Source organism: Aquarana catesbeiana, linkage group LG06 (genome assembly GCF_042186555.1).
Source record: "Aquarana catesbeiana isolate 2022-GZ linkage group LG06, ASM4218655v1, whole genome shotgun sequence".
In the NCBI taxonomy this organism is placed as follows: domain Eukaryota; kingdom Metazoa; phylum Chordata; class Amphibia; order Anura; family Ranidae; genus Aquarana; species Aquarana catesbeiana.
The window spans coordinates 108,929,455-108,951,875 of record NC_133329.1 but is presented as its reverse complement, the minus strand read 5'-3'; the positions used below and the strand labels follow the sequence as shown (position 1 = coordinate 108,951,875).

General features: G+C 43.4%; 1 protein-coding gene across 3 annotated transcripts in view; it reads left to right on the top strand.

The window, feature by feature from the left end:
• The window catches only part of LOC141148855 (histone lysine acetyltransferase CREBBP-like), a 107,006-nt gene that overhangs the window by 57,486 nt on the left and 27,099 nt on the right, over positions 1 to 22,421 (top strand). For all 3 annotated transcript variants that reach the window (XM_073636657.1, XM_073636656.1, XM_073636658.1), the window contains one exon: positions 8,225 to 8,310. In XM_073636657.1, coding sequence (XP_073492758.1) covers positions 8,225 to 8,310 — 86 coding nt within the window. The remainder of the gene's footprint in view (positions 1 to 8,224; positions 8,311 to 22,421) is intronic.

Genomic DNA, 22,421 nt, shown 5'->3' with positions numbered 1-22,421 from the left:
CCGGGCGTCTGGAGCACACTGAACCGAGCACCCAGCAACCACATCTGGCTTATGATCAGGCTTAATTACAATCATGGGCGTAATAGGGCAAACTTAGGGAACCCATTGAGTCGAACAATCTTCCTCAAAAGATCTGGTGATACTGATCAGCGGAGCTGCATTGGCAGACAGCTTAATTTTCACATTAGCAGCAGTAGAACTTCACCCTCCTGCACATCACTCATTGGCTGCTCATCACTGTCACTCCACTTCCTGGTACAGGGCAAAGTGTCCGAAAACAGTTCTGATAGCCCATCAGACGACCGTCTGAAACCATTATGGTAGAACACTATTCGGCTGGGATACAATTGCGCTCGGCGCTTGCTTTAACTGGCACAACTATATTATCCCCTTTAGTGGCCACAGGCATCACCTCCCCTACAGGCACACTACTTGCATTCCTCACTGGCTTACCCAACTGGTATTCTTTCCCCTAGTGGTTCGGAAATTAGGGCGAGCAGTTGAGCCTGACCGCGGCCTCGAGTAGCGACTGGTGAGCTGGGTCCTGGGGTAGTCGTTGAGGCAGGGGTAGCGGCTTCCTGCACGACTCTGGTGATGGCTGGTGGGCTCTGGATATCACTCCCAGCCAGGATAGTGACATTCTTGTCCAAATCGACTTGTAGTATCCGCGGGGGTTGACAACTTCAAACTCTCCGCAACATCCACAGACGTCCACAGACGATCCAAGGCCTACTGCGTGGTCAGACCGGAACATCTCTCACAGATAAGTCCCAAGGCCTCATAGCCTCTAGCCGTATACAGGGCAAGCTTACCCTTCGGTGTATACCGCACTCCGGTGTCAATCAGGACAGGTTTCGCAACGCTTAGACCAAAACACCCGGCGCATACTTTTTCCAATCCGCCATCTCGCTCAGGAACTGCTCCATCTTTCTCTCCAACCCACAATCAAACACACGTGGCAGCATTTCCTTATCCTCCTCTGCAATGTGGGAACTCCTCCCCCGCCAATGGATTGGTGCATACACTCTCTGGAAACTTTTGCGCCCGCCTCCTTCATGCTGCGGTGTGCCAAGACTGCCATGGAGTCCATTTTGGAGTCTAATTAACCCTCACAGCGCTGGCGGGAAGTGTCAAAAGACCAGGCTGTTCCTCTCCCATGAGCAAAGAGACTTGTTGGTTCTTCTCCACATTGGTAGTATACACGACACAGTCTATAAGAAGTACAGATGTTACTTGCCACCTTCCCACAAAGCCAGACGAAATCCCGATGAAGCTGAAGCTGGTTGCTATGGGTGACTGCTGCGAGGATAACGCCTTAGCCCCACGTTGGGCGCCAAATATAGCAAGGTCTCCGGCCTCCCTCAGTCTAATGAGAACCTCCAGGGCCAGAGCTTTACATCCAAGATACTTCTCAAGTGTCACCCCACTGGCCTGCTCGGTCCCTCGCTTGACACACAAGTCTGCTCTGCAAGCGTCGCCTCCACTGACTGGGTCCCTGTCTTGACACCTGCTGCAGTATCCCGATTCTTCACCATCCCCAGTTGGTGAGAATTCCGCTCTGGTACTTGCTTCAGCTAATCACTTGGTCCCTGGTAATAAGGAGTTGGTCCCTTAGTGGCGACAGCTTCCCCTCTACCTCTGACCATGACAGGTTCTTCGGCCGGCATAACCGTCACTTCTGATTGGACTTCAAGCCACAGTCCCAACCTTGAGCTGCTCTCTTGCTTCTGGATAGGTCCTCAGACAGCCTAGCAGCCAGATGTGCCCGGGATAGGCCCAAACTCTGGCCTAGCAGCCCAGGCAATACAACACACATCCACCCAGACAGCAATCCAGGTGGCACAGAACAGATTTGCTCGGGATAAGCCCAAACTCCGGCCTAGCAGCCCGTGCAATACAACACATGTCCAACCAGACAGCCGTCCAGGTGGCACAGAACACTGATCACCTGACTCCACCCAAATATATAGGTTCTCCCAGCAGGCCAAGGGATTTAAGAAAACCTGTTTCCATTGGCTGAGACACCCCATATACCCATAATCTGACCTTGCAGTGCCCTTGTCTGATCTAATGCCACCAAGTGCCTGGACACCTAGCGGCAAAAGAGAGAAGTGCAGCAATTACAGACTAATGCTGTGTACACACGAAAAAATGTGAAAATGTGCGATCGGAGCTTGTTGTCGAAAATTCCGACCATGCGTAGGCTCCATCGGACTTTTTCCATTGGAATTTCCGACACACAAAGTTTGAGAGCTGGATCTAAAATTTTCCAACAACAAAATCCGTTTGCGTAAATTCCAATCGTGTGTAGACAATTCCAACGCACAAAGTGCTACTCATGCTCAGAATCAAGCAGAAGAGCAGCACTAGCTATTGTACTTAATTTTTCTCGGCTTGTCGTACATATTTCCGACCAACTTTGTGTGACCGTGTGTATGCAAGACAAGTTTGAGCCAACATCCGTTGGAAAAAATCCGATGGATTTTGTTGTCGGAATGTGCGATCATGTGTACAGGTCATTAGAGTAAAATCAATTGATCCTCAACAATTAGCCAAGGTAGCTATACCTGGCAGGTAAATTTAGGAGCAACCCTGCCTAAGCACCAGGGTGCTACACTATTATTAAACTTATGATCTACCAGAACACCCAGATCCTTCTTCACCATTGATTCCCCCAGTTGTACTCCCCCTAGTATGTATGATGCATGCATATTCTTAGCCCCTTGGACAGTGTGAGTAGGACCCTTGCTTAAGACTCCAAGTGTGCATGTTCCTTAGGAAACTAAATGCCAGAAGTTGCTGTAAAGACTGGGACTTCTCATAAAGAGTCTCAGATTAACAGGTGAACCCTGCTTCCTCCAAATATGGCTGTTGCCAGATGATTCATGTTTAAGAGACATTTCCTTGTTTCTACAAACAAAAAGGAGACAATACGCCCTACTCCAATCCTCCTATCTCAGCGCTAAAGGATATTCGGTATATACAGATGGAAGATAATAATGGTAATAAACCACAGTGATTTAACCTGATGTCACCATATTCTGAGTGAGATATCTCTCAGCAGCCACTTAATAAAAAAATATAAATATAAATATGGATGAATGAATGTACTATATGAAACAGCAATTAACCCATCAAAGCAGCGCTATTTTCAGTCTTCAATGCTGACTGATAAAACAAAGTCTTTGTAAATGCAAGCAAAACACATGCAGGCAGGTAAATTCCAACAAAGACACAGCGGTTGGAGCTCGGTCTGGATTCCCTTATATGAATAGTAGATCTGATGAGTGCACCTTTCACCATCTATTGGGACACCTTGTGCTGCACACACCCCATAGGGGTCCAAACTCACCGGAGCCAGGAGGTTAACAAGCCTTGGATCAAATCCTCTCTCTGTTTACTCCCGAAGTCCTCCAGGGTTGATGATCAGATAACAGCAACAATGTCCACATGTAAAAAAGAGACCCCGAATAGTCCAGTACCGTTTTGATAATTTATTGTAAGTCACAAATAAGAGAAAAAAAAAAAAAACGAATAAAGTAAATACACTGTAAAAATCAGTGGGCGCAGTTCCTTACAAAGGATAGCCTTCTAGCTTTCAGTTGGTTGGTAATAGTGGATAACTCAAACTGCTTCTCTCAAAGCACAAGGGTACTGGTTGCAGACTGGATGGATGTTACACACTCACAGCTGATCAGTCCTTCAAAGTGCTCTTTGAAAAAGTCTTCCTGACGAAACTAGTCAGAGCACGATACCACAGCAACCGTTATCACGTGAGGATGCAGTGTGCTTTTAGCCTGAAGCTTCAGACACGAGAGGGAGGAAGTGCGGATCAGCTGTGCCTGGCTGACATGCAGTGCGCTCCAAGCTTGTAGTTGTATACTAGTGGAATGAAGGACTGATCAGCTGTGAGTGTGTAACATCCATCCAGTCTGCAACCAGTACCCTTGTGCTTTGAGAGAAGCAGTTTGAGTTATCCACTATTACCAACCAACTGAAAGCTAGAAGGCTATCCTTTGTAAGGAACTGCGCCCACTGATTTTTACAGTGTATTTACTTTATTAGTTTTTTTTTTTTTTCTCTTATTTGTGACTTACAATAAATTATCAAAACGGTACTGGACTATTCGGGGTCTCTTTTTTACATGTGGACATTGTTGCTGTTATCTGATCATCAACCCTGGAGGACTTCGGGAGTAAACAGAGAGAGGATTTGATCCAAGGCTTGTTAACCTCCTGGCTCCGGTGAGTTTGGACCCCTATGGGGTGTGTGCAGCACAAGGTGTCCCAATAGATGGTGAAAGGTGCACTCATCAGATCTACTATTCATATAAGGGAATCCAGACCGAGCTCCAACCGCTGTGTCTTTGTTGGAATTTACCTGCCTGCATGTGTTTTGCTTGCATTTACAAAGACTTTGTTTTATCAGTCAGCATTGAAGACTGAAAATAGCGCTGCTTTGATGGGTTAATTGCTGTTTCATATAGTACATTCATTCATCCATATTTATATTTCCTTGTTTCTGTTTAGTATTTTGGAGTATCCTGTACCCCATCCACTTTTCTGTTGATTGCTGCAATAAATTTACAGAAAATAAATCCCCTAGACAGAATCTGGCAGCCTCTGAACTGGTAAAACCTGGGTGGCCTCTCTGGGTGGTGAGTGCTACACAGTGAATTTAAATATTGTCAAAGAAACATAATTCTAGCATTAAAAAATAGGATAAATTGCAAAAATAAATTTGTATATTTGACCATTTACAAATGACTTTAGTCCCTAGATGGAAGAACCAATTTTGGTTACAATAATATAATTGGAAATGAATATCTAATTTAAAGCTAAACTCAGGGATTGATGAAAAAATACCCTTGCAGTGCCTTGGTGCTTGTAAGCAGGTCTCCTAGTGGTGCCAATAACACCACATGCTGAACCAAGGACATCCTCCTATACCTTATATGACACAATGGGATTGATGTTTGCCGACTCTGAAATGACAATCACTGCCAAATAGGGCCTGCAGGGGGGAGACACGCATGGCATTTTTCCTACCACTCACTAGAGGATTCCATGGCTTTTCCTTTTTATCTACCTGCCTCCCCCATAACTCCTCCCCCTTTTTATACCTTCTTCCAAAAAAGAGAGTCCAGCCCACACCAAGTAGGTAACAGGGTGGTACCCAGTGGCAAAACTACCGCCATAGCGACACACGTGGGCAATATGGGGACCGCAGCCCAGTGGGGTCCTGTAAGTCCGCGTGTAAGTGACTGCGGTGCGGTGGATGAGCTGCCCGTCTGCTCGGCGCTCGCACAGTCACACTGACTGTGCGAGTGGACACAGCTGGGCGTTTCGGTGGGTGGGTGAGAGAGCGGACGGGAAGCTGCCAGCTGGGAGGCTGTGATTTCTAGTTATGCCCCTGGTGGTACCATACTAAAAGGGATCCTAACCCCTTCTTACAAGGTGGGATCCAGGATGATGTAACTTCAGCACACGAGATGCAAAATCAGTGCAGGAGTTACAGTAACAGTGCATGCCCGATGGCCAAAGAGAAAAGACACCAGTCCTAAACAAAGTCTGGGAAAAGATGGCAGAATCATTAACATTGTGATGATAGTTAATATTGACCAACTACCATGTTTCCCCGAAAATAAGCCTGGGTCTTTTATTAATTTTGTCAGCCAAAAACACACTAGGGCTTATTTTCAGGGTAGGGCTTGCCATGCAATGTGCTATCTTCCCAGTGGTTGCAAAATGACAGAACCCCCTCTATCACAGGATCACATAATGCAAAAGGTGTGCGTTTCTGCAATGCAACAGTGCAAATACCTTCTTCCATGGCCTGACTGAGCTGTCTTCCACTGCTCTGAGCACTGCAGAAGGAGGGAGGGGGAAATCCCCCGCTGACACCCAAGAGAAGAGGAGATCAACTGAGCCCTGCTCGGCGTTTCCATGGCCCGCCCGAGCTGTCTTCCATGGCCCGCCCGAGATTACCCACTGAGAGAAGAGGAGATCTTCTGAACGCCATGCGGCGCTGCACCGAACATGAGCTTATTTTCGGGGTAGGGCTTATATTGCAGTCCACCCCAAAAATCACACTAGGGCTTATTTTCGGGGTAGGTCTTATTTTTGGGGGAAACACGGTAGTAGTGGAGGAGCAGATAGGGAGGTAAGTGTGCACCGACCCAGCTGATGGTTCAGTTCTGCTTTAATTTGCATAGGATATATTGTAAGTTATACTGTACATGTGCTATGTGTGCATCATTTTTTTTTCTGTTTTTTAATTATTTTATGTTTTTAATTGTAATCAATTACATTTATTTTTAAGGGCTCATTCACACTACAAGTTTTGGCGTGTTTCCGCGCATTTTTATGCATATTTTTGCACGTCTTCTTGCATTTTTATGCAAGTCTTTCGGCATAACAGAAAATTGTATCAAACACTTACCGTAATTTTCCTTTCCTGAAGCCAATCCATGACAGCATACATGTGATATAGCTCCGCCCCTATATCCACCCACAGGAGCTGTTTACATTTTTAAAAGTCTGACTGAGAGAAACCTCCCCCATTCTCCGTAAAAATAACAAGATCAAAAAAGGAAGGGTTCGTATGCTGCCATGGATTGGAATCAGGAAAGGAAAATGATGATAAGTATTTGATACAATTTTCCGTTTTCCTGACACCAAAATGGCAGCATACATGTGATACATATTGAGCTAAACAGGGAGGGCTAAAATGTATAATCAAACTTTATTACAAAGAACATGGAAGCCTGGACCGTCATTCCGTTGAAGTCCATTGATGTACAAGCCCCTGGATCTTCCCTGTAGCACCTGGGGCAGGTGCACTGCACCAACCAGCCTGCTGCTTTGCAGATGTCTCCATAGGCAAATGTCAGAATTTAAAGATGTATAAATTGACCTAGCTGAATGAGCCTCTATCATTTCTGGAGGCTCCTGCCTGGTCACACTGTATGTTTTCGGGATGACCTGACTCTCCAAGATGACAAGGTTTTGCTGTAGCTTCCTCTTCTGAATTTGCCTGTTGGAAACACAAACAGCCCTCCAGAGGATTTTAACTAGGAAGCTGCTTGAGGGTAGGCATTGTAGACACTTGGTACATCCAGTGTATGTTAGGTACTGTCTCTGCTGAAAAGGATGGAACCACCACTTTGTTTTCAACATGAAAAATGAAGCCACTTTGGGCACAAAAGGTGCCTGTGCCCAACTTGTCCGGGAGGAGTAAGACGTAGACTCTGTAGCCCCAAGCTCTTGCAGATCTGGGACTCTGTCCCTTGAAGTTATCGAAGGAGAGTGCCTCTTGAGCAAAGTCCCACTGAGGATTGCTTTCTGATGATGCAAACAGAGTCATGCAGCATGGACTCCAGCAACCAAACACCAGCTCGGGTGTGCAGAGAAACACATGCAGCATGGACTTCAGTGACCAAACACCAGCTCAGGTGTGCAGAGAAACACATGCAGCATGGACTTCAGTGACCAAACACCAGCTCAGGTGTGCAGAGAAACACATGCAGCATAAACTCCAGCAACCAAACACCAGCTCAGGTGCACCACATGAGGTTCTGACATCTCTAGTTAGAGAACTCCTCAGGCCCAAAAGACCACCAGAAGGGGCTCCCCACCTTGGTGGTGCATTTAGCAACCTAAGATGTGGGACTGCGCCTGGGAGAGGCTAAACCCAGACGGACACAGACAGAGTCGGCAGGTAGGGACTCATCGCAACATCACGGTCTTGCAGGTGTATATCTTGAGGGCAAAAAGGAGAATGGCAGAGGTTGCTCTCAGTCAGACTTTTATTGATTTAAACAAGTCCTGTGGGTGGATATAGGGGCGGAGCTATATCACATGTATGCTGCCATTTTGGCGTCAGGAAATATTTATTTTTTGTGGTGCGATATTATGCAAACAAGTGGCATAAAATTGCACAGCTCTGCAATGCAGAGCTATTGTTTTATATGTGACCTATTGTTTTCTATGTGTCATTGCAGTTAACTGCATTTTTCTGCATGGAAAAACACAGGTAACTGCACATAGTGTGAATGGGACCTTTCACGGTGTGACATTACCTTTGTGTATACATGTTCCTTTATATGGAGAAATCAGGGGTCAAAATACATGTAAGGATTTAAAAGCAAAGCAAATTTTCTTTGTAATAAAACCCCTCTAGAGGGTTTGTGACAAACAATTATTTGTTTAATACTGTATTGTAGGCTAACCCCCCAACTGATGCAATAACTGATCATCAGGAGACCAGCGTGTCCAATCTGTCTACTCTTCTACATATCCAGGCCAGCCTGTAAGTGACAAATCATCATTGTTCGTAGCATCCAGTTTGAAGCAGTCTTGTGTGATGGGGAGTAATACGCTTACTTTGTTTTTTTTTTTGCATTTGAACTCAGTGAATGAGATTTAAATGTCACACATATTAAAGTGGTGTTCCGGACGAAACTATACTTTTAAAATAAAAATACCCCTATAATACACAAGCTTAATGTATTCTAGTAAACTTAGTCTGTAAACTAAGGTCTGTTTTGTTAGTTTATAGAAGTAGTTTGTTATTTTATAAACTTACAGCAGGCCGTGGCCATCTTAAGTGTGGGCATCTGAAGCCAGACTGTATTTCTTCCTGGGTCTCATTCTTGCAGATCTCGCACATGCTCAGTGCAGCACAAGCAGTGTGATAGGTTTCAGAGGAAGTTGCCGCTCCTTCCCAGAAGGCATTGCAAATAGGAAATGATGCGATGGGCCGCGGCCAGGGAGGAGGAAGTGAAAAATGAATACAGCAGGCGCTGAGAAAAAAAATTAAAAAATATCCAATTTGTTTACAGTGCACAGTTTAGTGAGGGATGCTGAAGAGTTGTAAAAGTGGGTGGAACTCCACTTTAAGGAATATTGACAAATTAAAAAGTCTGCTACTTAAACCAAGAAGGTAGTTCACATCTGTACTTTGTCCATGCCCTAGATAGTCTTGAGAGGAATAACTAATTCTGCCAAGGTTTTTTTTTTTTTTACTGTCTATGACCCCCTTGGGGAAATTTCCCCTTACTTCCTGTCCCTGTGACAGCCTGAGACAGTGACAGGAAGATACAGACAGAAGTTATAATTTGACATTTGATAAATCATTACCTTCCGCACTTTACCATAAAAGAAGTGTTTTGTTGCAGTCCAGCAATGTTGCTCGAGAGACTCGGCTACCCAGGACTCTCCCTCCTGATTGGCTAAGACACACAGCGGGCGACATTGGCTCCCGCTGCTGTCAAAGTCAATGAGCCAATGAGGAGAGGGGACAGGTCCAAGCCATGGCTCCCTGTCTGAATGGGCGAACAGAGCAGCAGCTTGGCTCGGGTGCCCCCATAGCAAGCTGCTTGCTTTGGGGGCACTCAGTAGAAGGGAGGGGCCAGGATTGCTGAAGAGGGGCCAGAGAAGAGGAGGATCCGGGCTGCTCTGTGCAAAACAAACTGCACAGAACAGGTAAGTATAATGTGTTATCTTTAAAATAAAAACAAAAAAACAAGACTTTAATATCACTTTAACCACTTGCTTACTGGGCACTTAAACCCCCCCTCCTGCCCAGACCAATTTTCAACTTTTAGCGTTGTCACTCTTTGAACGACAATTGCAAGGTCATATAACACTGTACCCAAATGAAATTTATGATTTTTTTCCCCACAAATAGAGCTTTCTTTTGGTGGTATTTGATCATCTCTGGGTTTTTTATTTTTTGTTAAAAATACAAAACAGTTTTATATTTTGTTATAAAATCTTGCAACAGGTATTTTTTTTAGTTTTGGACAGAGTTGAGATGGATTAGAATGCCTGTCAATTTTTATTACTACCTGTTCCCCCATTAGGGAGATTCGCGCTCTCTATTTGTCCTGTTTACCATTATCACTGAAAGTAAAAGTTAAAGAGAATCCCAAATTTTGGGTTGTCCCCTAAAAAGTAACAGAAGAGTTAACAAATCTTCCAATGGGGACACTAGTTCAGGAGGCCTGGGTGTTCTGCCTCTCCAATCTAAGCATTTAAAATTGTGATCTCTGTAACTTACAGTTGTGATGAGATATCGATAACCCAATCTTAGCTGAATTAACAGACAGTGACTCAATCCAGACGACACCTTGAAGATCTTGTGAAGTTTAATCCATAAACTGTGAGGATCTTACAGTAATGAACATCGGATAGGTCAAAAGATCATAATGTGATCGACTCCTTGAGAAATGAGGCTGAGATGCATTACTGGAAATATGAACAAAGGGTGGAGCTATCTATACAAGATAAAACTGAGCTACAGGAAGGGGAGGAACCAGGGACAAGGAATGCATAAAACATTTGAAGGCATATCACAAAGCATGTGAAACATGACACTGGGAATCCCCAAGATATTCCCCTAATTTTCAGGGATTTACTCTCACTTTCTGTTTGGATATGGGACAGAAGTGAAGGCAAATCCCTGCATTGGGACACAGATGGCAAAATCTTTCTCTATCCAAAATGAAAAAAAACAACAATTTTTCCCATAGTTCTTCTTTAAATTACAGTGGCTTGCGAAAGTATTCGGCCCCCTTATACTTTTCAACCTTTTGCCACATTTCAGGCTTCAAACATAAAGATATAATATTTAAATTTTTTGTGAAGAATCACCAACAAGTGGGACACAATTGTGAAGTGGAACAAAATCTATTGGATATTTTAAACTTTTTTAGCAATTAAAAAACTGAAAAGTGGTGCGTGCAAAATTATTCGGCCCCTTTACTTTCAGTGCAGCAAACTCACTCCAGAAGTTCAGCGAGGATCTCTGAATGATCCAATGTTGTCCTAAATGACTGATGGTGATAAATAGAATCCACCTGTGTGTAATCAAGTCTCTGTATAAATGCACCTGCTCTGTGATAGTCTCAGGGTTCTGTTGAAAGCGCAGAGAGCATCATGAAGACCAAGGAACACCAGGCAGGTCCGTAATACTGTTGTGGAGAAGTTTAAAGCCAGATTTGGATACAAAAAGATTTCCCAAGCTTTAAACATCCCAAGGAGCACCGTGCAAGCGATCATTTTGAAATGGAAGGAGTATCAGACCACTGCAAATCTACCAAGACCTGGCTGTCTCTCTAAACTTTCAGCTCAGACAAGGAGAAGACTGATCAGAGATGCAGCCAAGAGGCCCATGATCACTCTGGATGAACTGCAGAGAACTACAGCTGAGGTGGGAGAGTCTGTCCATAGGACAACAATCAGTCGTATACTGCACAAATCTGGCCTTTATGGAAGAGTGGCAAGAAGAAAGCCATTTCTCAAAGATATCCATAAAAAGTCTCGTCTAAAGTTTGCCACAAGCCACCTGGGAGACACACCAAACATGTGGAAGAAGGTGCTCTGGTCCGATGAAACCAAAATCGAACTTTTTGGCCACAATGCAAAACAATATGTTTGGCGTAAAAGCAACACAGCACATCACACTCAACACACCATCCCCACTGTCAAACATGGTGGTGGCAGCATCATGGTTTGGGCCTGCTTTTCTTCAGCAGGGACAGGGAAGATGGTTAAAATTGAGGGGAAGATGGATGCAGCCAAATACAGGACCATTCTGGATGAAAACCTGTTGGAGTCTGCAAAAGACCTGAAACTGAGACGGAGATTTATCTTCAAACAAGACAATGATCCCAAACATACAGCAAAATCTACAAAGGAATGGTTCACAAATAAACGTATCCAGGTGTTAGAATGGCCAAGTCAAAGTCCAGACCTGAATCCAATCGAGAATCTGTGGAAAGAGCTGAAAACTGCTGTTCACAAACGCTCTCCATCCTACCTCACTGAGCTCGAGCTGTTTTGCAAGGAAGAATGGGCAAGAATTTCAGTCCCTCGATGTGCAAAACTGATAGAGACATACCCCAAGCGACTTGCAGCTGTAATCGCAGCAAAAGGCGGCTCTACAAAGTATTAACGCAAGGGGGCCGAATAATTTTGCACGCCCCACTTTTCATTTTTTTTATTAGTTAAAAAAGTTTCAAAAATCCAAAAGATTTCGTTCCACTTCACAATTGTGTCCCACTTGTTGGTGATTCTTCACAAAAAATAAAAATTTTATATCTTTATGTTTGAAGCCTGAAATGTGGCAAAAGGTTGAAAAGTTCAAGGGGGCCGAATACTTTCACAAGCCACTGTACATGCAGTACCAGGACAAGGTCCTCTGGCACTCAAAGCAAAGGTGCCAAAATGCCCCCTCCTCACCCTTTCAATTTGACCAGGAATTAACACAGATTGAGCAGTGAAATAATGTCTATGGATCACCTGCTGATACCACTAGCTAAGCCTGAGTGCTGAGGCTCACCAAAGGAAATAGTGATTGGTAGGGTTGCACCAATAACGGTATCGGTGCCGATACTAAGCATTTGAGTATCGGTACTCGTGCAAATGCTCCGATACCTGAAACTGATACTTTCAGGCTCGGTTCTTTCAGCTGACAGTGGGATTACCCCACTGACAGTTGAAATGTAAAAAAAAACCCCGCAATTATCAGTTGTTAAGGAATGGGGCTGCCACGTCCTTAACAACCGATGACAAATTCAGCTGTCTGTGGGGTTCCCCTGTTGACAGCTGAAGTATAAACTGAAGTCCTGGTGTTCTATCGAAAAATGCCTCAGTATGCAACGTCACTCCAGCTGGTATGTTGATCAACACAGCGCATGCACAGATCATCGGAGGCAGTATCCGACGATCTGCAAAGAGCCAAGAGAACGTACTTGTCAGATTCTGCCTCGCTGTTGGGGGCTGGTTTTGGGGGTGTTGCAACCCACCTGTCAGAGAAGCTCCCGGAACAGACTCAGTACCAGGCGCCCTGGGGTGCTCGCCACTGTACGGGCGCGCTTGTGTGTGTGTGCGCATCGGCGCACATGACGCTTGGTGCCAATCGCCCTATTTAAACTGTCTGTGCACTTTGCTCAGTGCCGTCCGATCTGCAGCTCCCTGTATCTGTGTTCCCGTTAATCTGTTTAAACGTTTGATCTCCTGACTACCCAGCTTGTCCTTTGGATAACTCTATGTCTTCTGCCAGCATCTGACCCCAGCCTGTCCTTGACCTTGAACCTGCTTGCTCCTTTGTACTACGCTGCTCGCCTGTTGCCAACCCTGCCTGTGACCTGGACTCTGAACCTGCCTGCTCCTTTGTACTGTGCTGCCCGCCTGTTGCCAACTCTGCCTGTGACCAGAACTGCCCACTCTGCATCTGCTGCCTGTGCTCCAGCTGACTAGTGATCTCCAACCCACCTGCACCAGGATCCTGGGCCTTTACTTCCGCAAGTCACCCGCCAGGCTCTCATAACATTCTGTGCTTCCGTGCCTCCTGTTCATACTACCAGGGGCCATGAACCAGACACGTAAGGGAGACCTCCCCCTGCTATATCGGGCTCATCGGTCAGGTACGTGGAAGTCTGACACCACCCTTAGACACAGGCAAAACCCGCCGTTCAACACAGTAAACCCACCCTGCAACACACACAAAACACGTCCTTCAGCACACAGAAAACCCGCCCTGCAACAGCAAGGTAGAATCTGACAAGTACGTTCTTCCTCCGCTGTTTGCATAGCGTTGGATAATGCCTCCAACGATCTGCGCATCCTCTCTGTTAACGTCACGCCAACTGATCAACATATCACCTGGAGTGACATTTGAAACTGCGCATGCGCAGACCCATCAGAAGCATTTTTCGACGGGAAGCAGTATTCGACAGGACACCGGCAGTTGGAGCTGTCAAAAAAAAGCAGCTGGGCAATGTTTATCAACAACATTGCTCAGCCTCAGCCAAAAGATAAAAAGAAACATTGTTTCTTTTTGTATCTTACTGTTTTTCTTCATCTATAGATCAAAGGGAAAAACTTTGCTCTGCAGATGAAGTCAGTTTAAACGCAGGGGTCTCAAACTGGCGACCCTCCAGCTGTTGCAGAACTACAAGTCCCATGAGCCATTGCAAGGCTGACAGTTACAAGCATGACTCCCACAGGCAGAGGCATGATGGGACTTGTAGTTCCGCAAAAAGCTGGAGGGCCGCCAGTTTGAGACCCCTGGTAAAGACACCTGTCAAGTAAAAAAATAAATCAACTTTACTCTCCTCCATTTTATTTTTATTCTCCTGCTGATGATACCATCCCAGCGCTAAGCATGCTACGGACTCGCTTGCTTGCTGGGAGTGGAAGCACTCACGGGCTCTACACAGGTTACTGAAATCGGAATTGATTTTCCTCATAGTTTTCATCAGTAGACAAAAATGTGGTGTACTTTTTGTTTAGTTTTCGTCACTATAAAAAGGCCACTGATGAAAATTTTGACTAAAATGTATTTGTCTACGAAATTAACACTGAACTGAGGGAAACCCCTGATTCCCATACAGGGCTACATCATTATCTTCAAGGAGTCTTAACAGATCCAGTGAGCCTGGATAAAGCTTGATGCCCCAAACAGAGACAGAGGGCGAGAAGGTCCTTCGGGACAATACGGTTCATGGGAAGAGGCCCTTGGGGACGAACTGTCATGAGAGGTCAATCCGAGGCGTAGCAATAGTTCCTCTTTCTCCTGGAAGGTAGAGAAGGAATGTTGGCGATTGGCATACATAAAGGATAGATGAAAGGGAAATGCTTATCTGAAGGAATTGGCTTTGTGGGTCAGGAGGGGGAAATATCCCCAAAGACTTGTATAGGATGGAGCAGCAGGGAGAGCGAGGGAGTCGCCCTGGATTTCAGTATCACCAGCTCTTTGTTTTATAATTTTGAGGTTTGACAATGATGTCTCGGAGAGGCCTGTCTGGGTGCAAAGGTTGTAATGCATGATGGGCCCTATCCAGATCAAGTCGATGATCAGGCAACTCAGGCATGAGTTCCATGAGGAAGGTGCGAATCGTGGCATCAACATCCTTAATAGATTCCGGCAATCCACGAATACAGAAATTATACTGTGGGGACGGTTTTCAAAGTCATCAATCTTAGCTAGGGCCTGGTTCAATTGATGCTGTAGACTTTCTATGCATGCGAAAAATGAAAATTAACTTATGCGCTACTCAGTGTATAGATTACAACTATAATCAAATAATAAAGTGCGGTGTAAAAGAATGGTGATATAGCTGCCAAAGTTCTCTAGTGTCACTAACACCAATATTGTAAATAAAGTATTTATATCTTGGAGCAGCGCTAAATCAAAAAATACACCAATATGAATATTAAAACTCAAAAAACATAGGGGGGGCGTGGCCGGCAGTGGAGGAAGATGGCTGCTATCTATCTGAGCTCTGCAGCACTGACTTTCCCTGAAGCGACACATGGCAACTAAAAGAGGTATTGAGGGCACAAAAAGATGCTAGAATATCTGGAGTAATAACGTGTCACAATGGGGAAAAGGAAAGAACGCGGAGGACCCAGGAAATTGGGGTCATTTAAGAATCACTATAGTGATTCTGTGTGGAAAAATGGCACAGCTTTACCTCAGCACTCTAGGGCTGAACAGCAGCCAGCACGCCTCAGTGACAGAGACAGTGAACTTGGTAACACTGAAAATGGCAGATATGTGTCTGACTCTGACATGGGGAGGAAATTATTGGACCTCAGAGACAAAGAAGGAGGCTTTCCCCCTCAGATGAACATGCCAGTAGTTCACTGCCTGATTATGACCAGCCACTTGTTAATAATCCCTGTGCTGATAAACTGCTTGCCTTCCCCACATCTGGACAGCCTATACTTGATACAGATATCAAAGAAATGCTTTTGTCCCTGAGAGGAGCGATTCAACAGGATGTGCAGTCATATATGCACAAAACTAATGTGGCAATAGAAGGTATAGGAGTAAGAATTGATGACATGGAAAACAAAATGGAGGATGTCGCTGACGCGCATAATGAATTGGTAGACTCCCATTTTGAGCTAATAGAAGAACTGAGGCAACTTAAGTTGAAAGTGTCAGAAATCGAGGACAGATCCAGACGCAATAATATAAAATTCAGAGGGATCCCAGAAACTGTCAAAAATACTGAATTACAGGGATTTTTGAAAAAAAAGATGTCTGACCTACTCCCCAAAATCCCGCATCAGGAGCTCACAATTGACAGGGTTTATTGATTGCCAAAACCTTCGCATATATCAGAAAAACTCCCAAGAGATGTTATTGCGAGAATTCATTTCTATCATATTAAAGATCTCCTGATGCAAAGCGCACAACAACATGTCCCACTACCTGATCCATATGCAGGTATTTTTTTCTACTCAGACCTTTCACAAGCAACTTTATTGGCACGGAAAAACCTGAATTCCATTACTAAGTTACTCCGTACTCATAATCTCAAATATAGATGGGGTTTCCCAACCAAATTGATCGTAATGATGTTTCCTACAATATCCATACACTGGATGACGGCCTGAAGTTGTTGGGGAAATGGGGATTGCTCCCTATGGATGAAGATAACGCTCAGAGCAAATAATTTGCAGTATAAATCGCACAAGAAAAGCGACTTGGTCATGCCTAAACTCACTGGATTACTACAGTTCACTGCTTATATTGCTAAACCCTCAAACCTATCTGTTCTCAGGGAAACTTTTACCCCGGAAGGAAATGGTAAATTTCCCCCTATCTATAAGTGCACCCTACAGTTGCATGGCGACTCAAAGTTTTTCTTCAACGTTCTGAATTTTTATGATTGTTTCTATTTTTGTCTCCTTATATTTTTTTCTAACGGGATTTCAAAATTACTCATACATTCTATGAGAATCTATCTTTTTTCCTTCAAGGTTGGTCTCTCCACTCAGGAACATGATCAATATATATCTTGGCTTATCCACAATAGGATGTCGCTGCTACTTACCATCAACACCTTAAAAAATGTCGCAATTTTTCTCTGAACACCAACGGGCTTAACACTCCTCATAAAAGAAAAGCTCTCTGGACTGATGCTATCAAACTTCAGAGTGACATCATATGTGTACAAGAGTCGCATTTTGCGAAAGATAAAGCACCTAAATTTTTGCATCCTCTTTTCCCACATATCTTCTGCTCTAACAACCTCAAGAAGAAGAAAGGTGTTATAACGGCAATCAAAGGGACAGTCTCATTCCACCTTTTGGACTCAGTAATAGACGACCATGATCGGTATATAATTCTAGTTGCTATTATAGACAATGTTACTTACACAATAGCCAACATTTACACTCCTAACAAGCATCAACAAAAATTCATACGTAAGCTGCTGAGAAAGGTACGGAAAATACAGAAAGGGCATATTATCATCTGCGGAGATTTTAATGCCCCAATGGATCCTAATGTAGATACTACTAAAAGAGACCGCACAAACAGATTGAGTCTTGGTAATATTTTCGCTGAGGAAGATTTATATGATCCATGGAGGTGTTTGCATACTACTGAAAAAGACTACACATTTTGCTCTAATGTACATAAAACATATTCCAGAATTGATTTCTTCATTGCAGACAAAATGCTCTTACAAAAAATTTCAGATGCACAAATTCATAATATCACTTGGTCGGACCATTTACCAATCACTTTATCAATTACAACAGGCCAACAAGGCTTAACATCAACCCTTTGGAAGAATAATACATTTCTTTTCTCTCAAGAGAGATACGTGTCTGCAATGAAGAACAGATTGACAGAATTCTTTGGTTTTAGTGATAATGGCTCTACATCCACTACAAATCTGTGATGTACACACAAAGCCTTTATTAGGGGTATCCTTATCCAGATGGCATCTAGGGATAAAAGAGAGAGGCTAAAATTTGTTGATACCCTTTTAAAAGCTATATCTAGTCTTGAAAAAGAACATAAGCAATCTCCAGAAAATTCTAACTTATTACAAAAACTCAACAACAAAAGGAATGGGCTTAGGACAACTTTATTAACTAACCATGACAAATACCTCAAAGGACTGAAATTGAATTATTACTCCCAAAATAATAGGGCAGGCAAATTGATGGCTTCTGCACTACGTCACCGCCAAAGAACACAAAAAATTGATAGACTAATTCATCATAAATCTGGGAAAGCTTTAATAAACCCACAAGAAATAGCAGATGCTTTCTCAGATTATTATGGAGATTTATACAACTTAAAAAATGACAAGGATACTATCCAACCAACGTTAAAAGACATTACAGTATTCTTAGACAAAGTGAACTTACCCAAAATTGACTCTAATACACTTGACGCACTAAATCAACCCATATCGTTAATGGAAACCCAGAAAGTTATAAAAGACCTTCTGCTGCATAAATCGCTAGGTAATGACGGTCTATCCAACGAATATTACAAAACATTCATTAATATTTTAGCTCTGCACTTAACAAACCTGTTTAATTGCATAGCTACAGCCAAATGTTGCCCAAAAGAACTATTAGAAGCGGTAATAATTACTCTCCCGAAATGACAAAGACTTGACATCTCCTTTAAACTATCGACCAATATCGTTGCTCAATTCGGACATTAAAATTTATACCAAAATATTGGCCAATCATTTGTTAGAAATTACCCCTTACTTAGTCGACTCTGACCATGTAGGCTTTGTTAAGGGTCGTCAAGCCCCAGACAGCACGAGAAGGATGATCAATTTGATTAACTACGTTGAGAACACACGAACGCCTTCTCTGCTCCTAGGTCTGGACGCAGAGAAGGCATTCGATAGAGTGCATTGGAACTATATCTCCAGGACTCTTGAGAAGTTTGGATTTTCAGGATTTATCCATGAAGCAATTATGCTACTTTATACACAACCATCAGCAAAAGTTTCCACCTCGGGAATGTTGTCTAAGACTTTTAACCTCACGAATGGCACCAGACAGGGTTGCCCACTCTCACCCATTATATTTTCTTTGTTAATTGAACCCTTAGCGGAAACCATTAGGTCCAATGAAAATATTTTAGGAATAAAGATAGGTGATAGAATACATAAAATTGGGCTATTTGCCGATGACATCATTCTATCTTTAACTAGTCCCAACAAATCCCTGCATGTGCTACAATCAATACTTAACTCCTTTAGTAAAGTATCTTATTACAAAATTAACAATAGGAAAAGCTTTGCCCTACCTATGAATATATCTAACGATACCTCTACCATCCTCAAAAAAATATATAATTACAATTGGGATGCATCTTCGTTCACCTATCTAGGTATCAACCTTACATTTCCCGCAAAAAAACTATATGCAGCTAATTTTTCTAAGTTATTAGACTTGATTTCTAAAGATTTTCAAAATATAAAAGAAACGCACCTATCCTGGATAGGCAAAATTGCAGCATTTAAACTGCAAACCCTACCCAAGATACTCTACCTTTTTAGAGCCATACCTATTCCAATACCTTCAAGCTTTTTCAAGATTCTAAATACTAAATTGAGAAACCTGGTCTGGAATAACAAAAAACCAAGGGTAGCTTTCTCTATTTTAACATCTTCTAAAAACAAAGTGGGTATGAACTTACCTGATATGCATAAATACTACTACGCAACACTTTTGGATCAAATGAAAGACTAGTTCTTCCCAAATGACGATAAGCTGTGGTTATCCATTGAAAGAGAAATCACCAAGGGAAATGATTTATTTGCCCTGTCAGTGGCTTACATGATATTCCCTAAGGTCATAGTTCCTAAATTGCTTTCCATTAAAGCTACCCTGTTAGCATGGAAGTTTCTTGTCTCAAACTTCCATGCGCTAGGGCATTTAAAAAAGATACCTATACCACTCAGAGCCCTTGACTACTGTAGAGGCCGACTCTCGATGAACAAATGGATTGCTGAGGGCTTTAACTTTTACGTACACCTTCCCTCAGGATACAAAGCCACGATTGATGATAAGTTAAATAAGCTTAATCATCTGCAAAGCTTTAATCCACATCAAGATTTTGAAATTCCATCTTTAATTTGGTCACACCTCACCATTAACAAACCTGTAAAATATAAAAGTATAGCTTTCTTCTATAAAGTTTTTTCTCAGTATCCTAAATATGAGAAAAACCCTAATATGTATAAATGGGAAAAAAATTTAGGACAATCCTTTTCAGACGAATGTTGGTACAATGCTATGAAATTAAACCAAACTGCAACATCCTGCTTAGAGCATTGGGACAACTCTCAGAAAATATTGAATAGATAGTACCTAACTCCTTACAAATTACCGTATTTATCGGCGTATAACACGCGCCGGCGTATAACACGCACCCCAAGTTTAGAAGGGAATTTTAAGGAAAAAAAACTTTTAGGAGGGAAGTTTAAGGAAAAAAAAACTTACATTAATATGCCCATCAATGCAGCCTTATCTGTCCATCTTCAGCCTTTTCAGTGTCAGTGCAGCCTTGCCCCAGTGCAGCCTTGTCAGTGCAGCCTTGTCAGTGCAGCTTTGTCAGTGCAGCTTTGTCAGTGCAGCTTTGTCAGTGCAGCCTTGTCAGTGCAGCCTTGTCAGTGCAGCCTTGCCCCAATGCAGCCTTGCCCCAGTGCAGCTTTGCCCCAGTGTAGCCTTGCTCCAGCGCAGCTTTGCCCCAGTCCAGCCATGTCAGTTCAGCTTTGTGCACTCGCCGCCGACATACACAGCCGTGGGTAGATTCAAATATGGCACTGAGACTGCAGGGATTTGTCGGAGCTGAGATACACATACCCGAGTGTTCTCGTCTTTTTTTGGCGCCGCCGTCACGCCCAGTCCCGCACCTTGGACCTGTGTTATGTCCATCATAGGGCGGGACTGGGCGTGACTGTGAGCGGTGCCGAGAACACTCGGGTATGTGTATCTCGGCTCCGACTAATCCCTGCAGTCTTGGCGCCATATTTTAATCTACCCACGGCTGTGTATGTTGGCGGCAACCGCGGCAATTTCCACGATCGCTCCAATGACACAAAATCGGCGGGGATCGGCCTATAACACGCACCCATGATTTTCCCCTGATTTTCAGGGGGAAAAAGTGCGTGTTATATGCCGATAAATACAGTAGCTAAAATATATCCATCTACATCACCACTATGCTGGCGTTGTACGGATCAAGTTGGTTCCTTATTCCACATTTTATGGAGTTGTAAAAATCTGACCAGTTTCTGGAACTCGATATCCACCTTTATTGCCTCTCTCACAGGCAACTTGATAAACTATCACCTGCTATGGCCCTTTTAGGTATCACCTTGACACTTTCCCATTTCAATACAGAATATTAGTGGCGAATATTCTTATAGTGGCTAGATTTACCATAACGAAAATGTGGAAATCAATTGAGGCCCCTAACCTGTGTGATGTCATTCTTAGAGTCAACACCCAGTGCAAAAATTATATAAAAACAAATGGCAATAAAGTGCAGTCCTTCTTCCAAGATAAATGGTGAATGATTATCAAACAAATCCCAGTGTCGAAGATCATATATTTGTGCTGAATCCCAAAAAGGGCAAAAATCCACCACCATGTGCAATGGCCGCTCAAGTCAAATCCAAGGATCAAATCCAAACTACCAAAGCAGTCTCATCCGTCAATGGTCAACGCACATGTAATAAGGAAAATATCTCCTCATGGTGTAGTATGAAACAATGGTTTATTTAAAACAAAGTTAGACTTAAGCCCCTTTCACAAGACAAGCCCGCTCTGATCCACCTGTCTGTTTTTCAGGCGGATCCGAGCGGGCCACCCATTGACTCCTGTGGGCAGGCGGATGTCAGCGGAGATGTGTCCGATGACACCCGCCTGCCATCCGATCCGCTTAAGACAGGCGTATGGTGATACGTTCAGCCATCCATCTGGTGGATCGGGTGAGATCTGATGAAAATGGACATGCTGTCCGTTTTCGCCTGATCTCTCATTAGGAATCAGCGGCGCGCTGACAGGTCCCTCCTGTCATCCTCCGGCTCAGCGGAGATCAACGGAGCGATCTCCCGCTGAGCTGGGGGACCCCCCCTCCGTGTGAAAGGGGCCTTACATTTGAAATTGAAGATATGCGAGTAGCCACAGCAGAGTGGGGTCCGCATAGTTGTGCCTTTTTTGGGATTCAGCACTAATATATGATCGTTGACACTGGGATTTGTTTGATAATCATTCACCATTTATCTTGGAAGAAGGACTGCACTTTATTGCCATTTGATTTTTAATAATTTTTGCACTGGATTTTTAATCTGATTCATTTTCTATATAATATTTTTAGGGCTGTTACTGATTAAAATTTTCGTGTTCGATTAATCGATTTTTTTAAATCGATTATTCGACTAATTTCGATTAATTATAACGCACATACAGATCTCAGCAAGGACGCCAGGTCATGGGTAGAAAGAAAAGATCTAAATGCTCACCGTTTAAGTATAAGATTTAATTTTTGTGTTTAAACACAAACTACTCACATAAAGATGATAAAAACACAGCATGTAAAGCCGACAATCGTGTTAGTTCCGTAGGGCA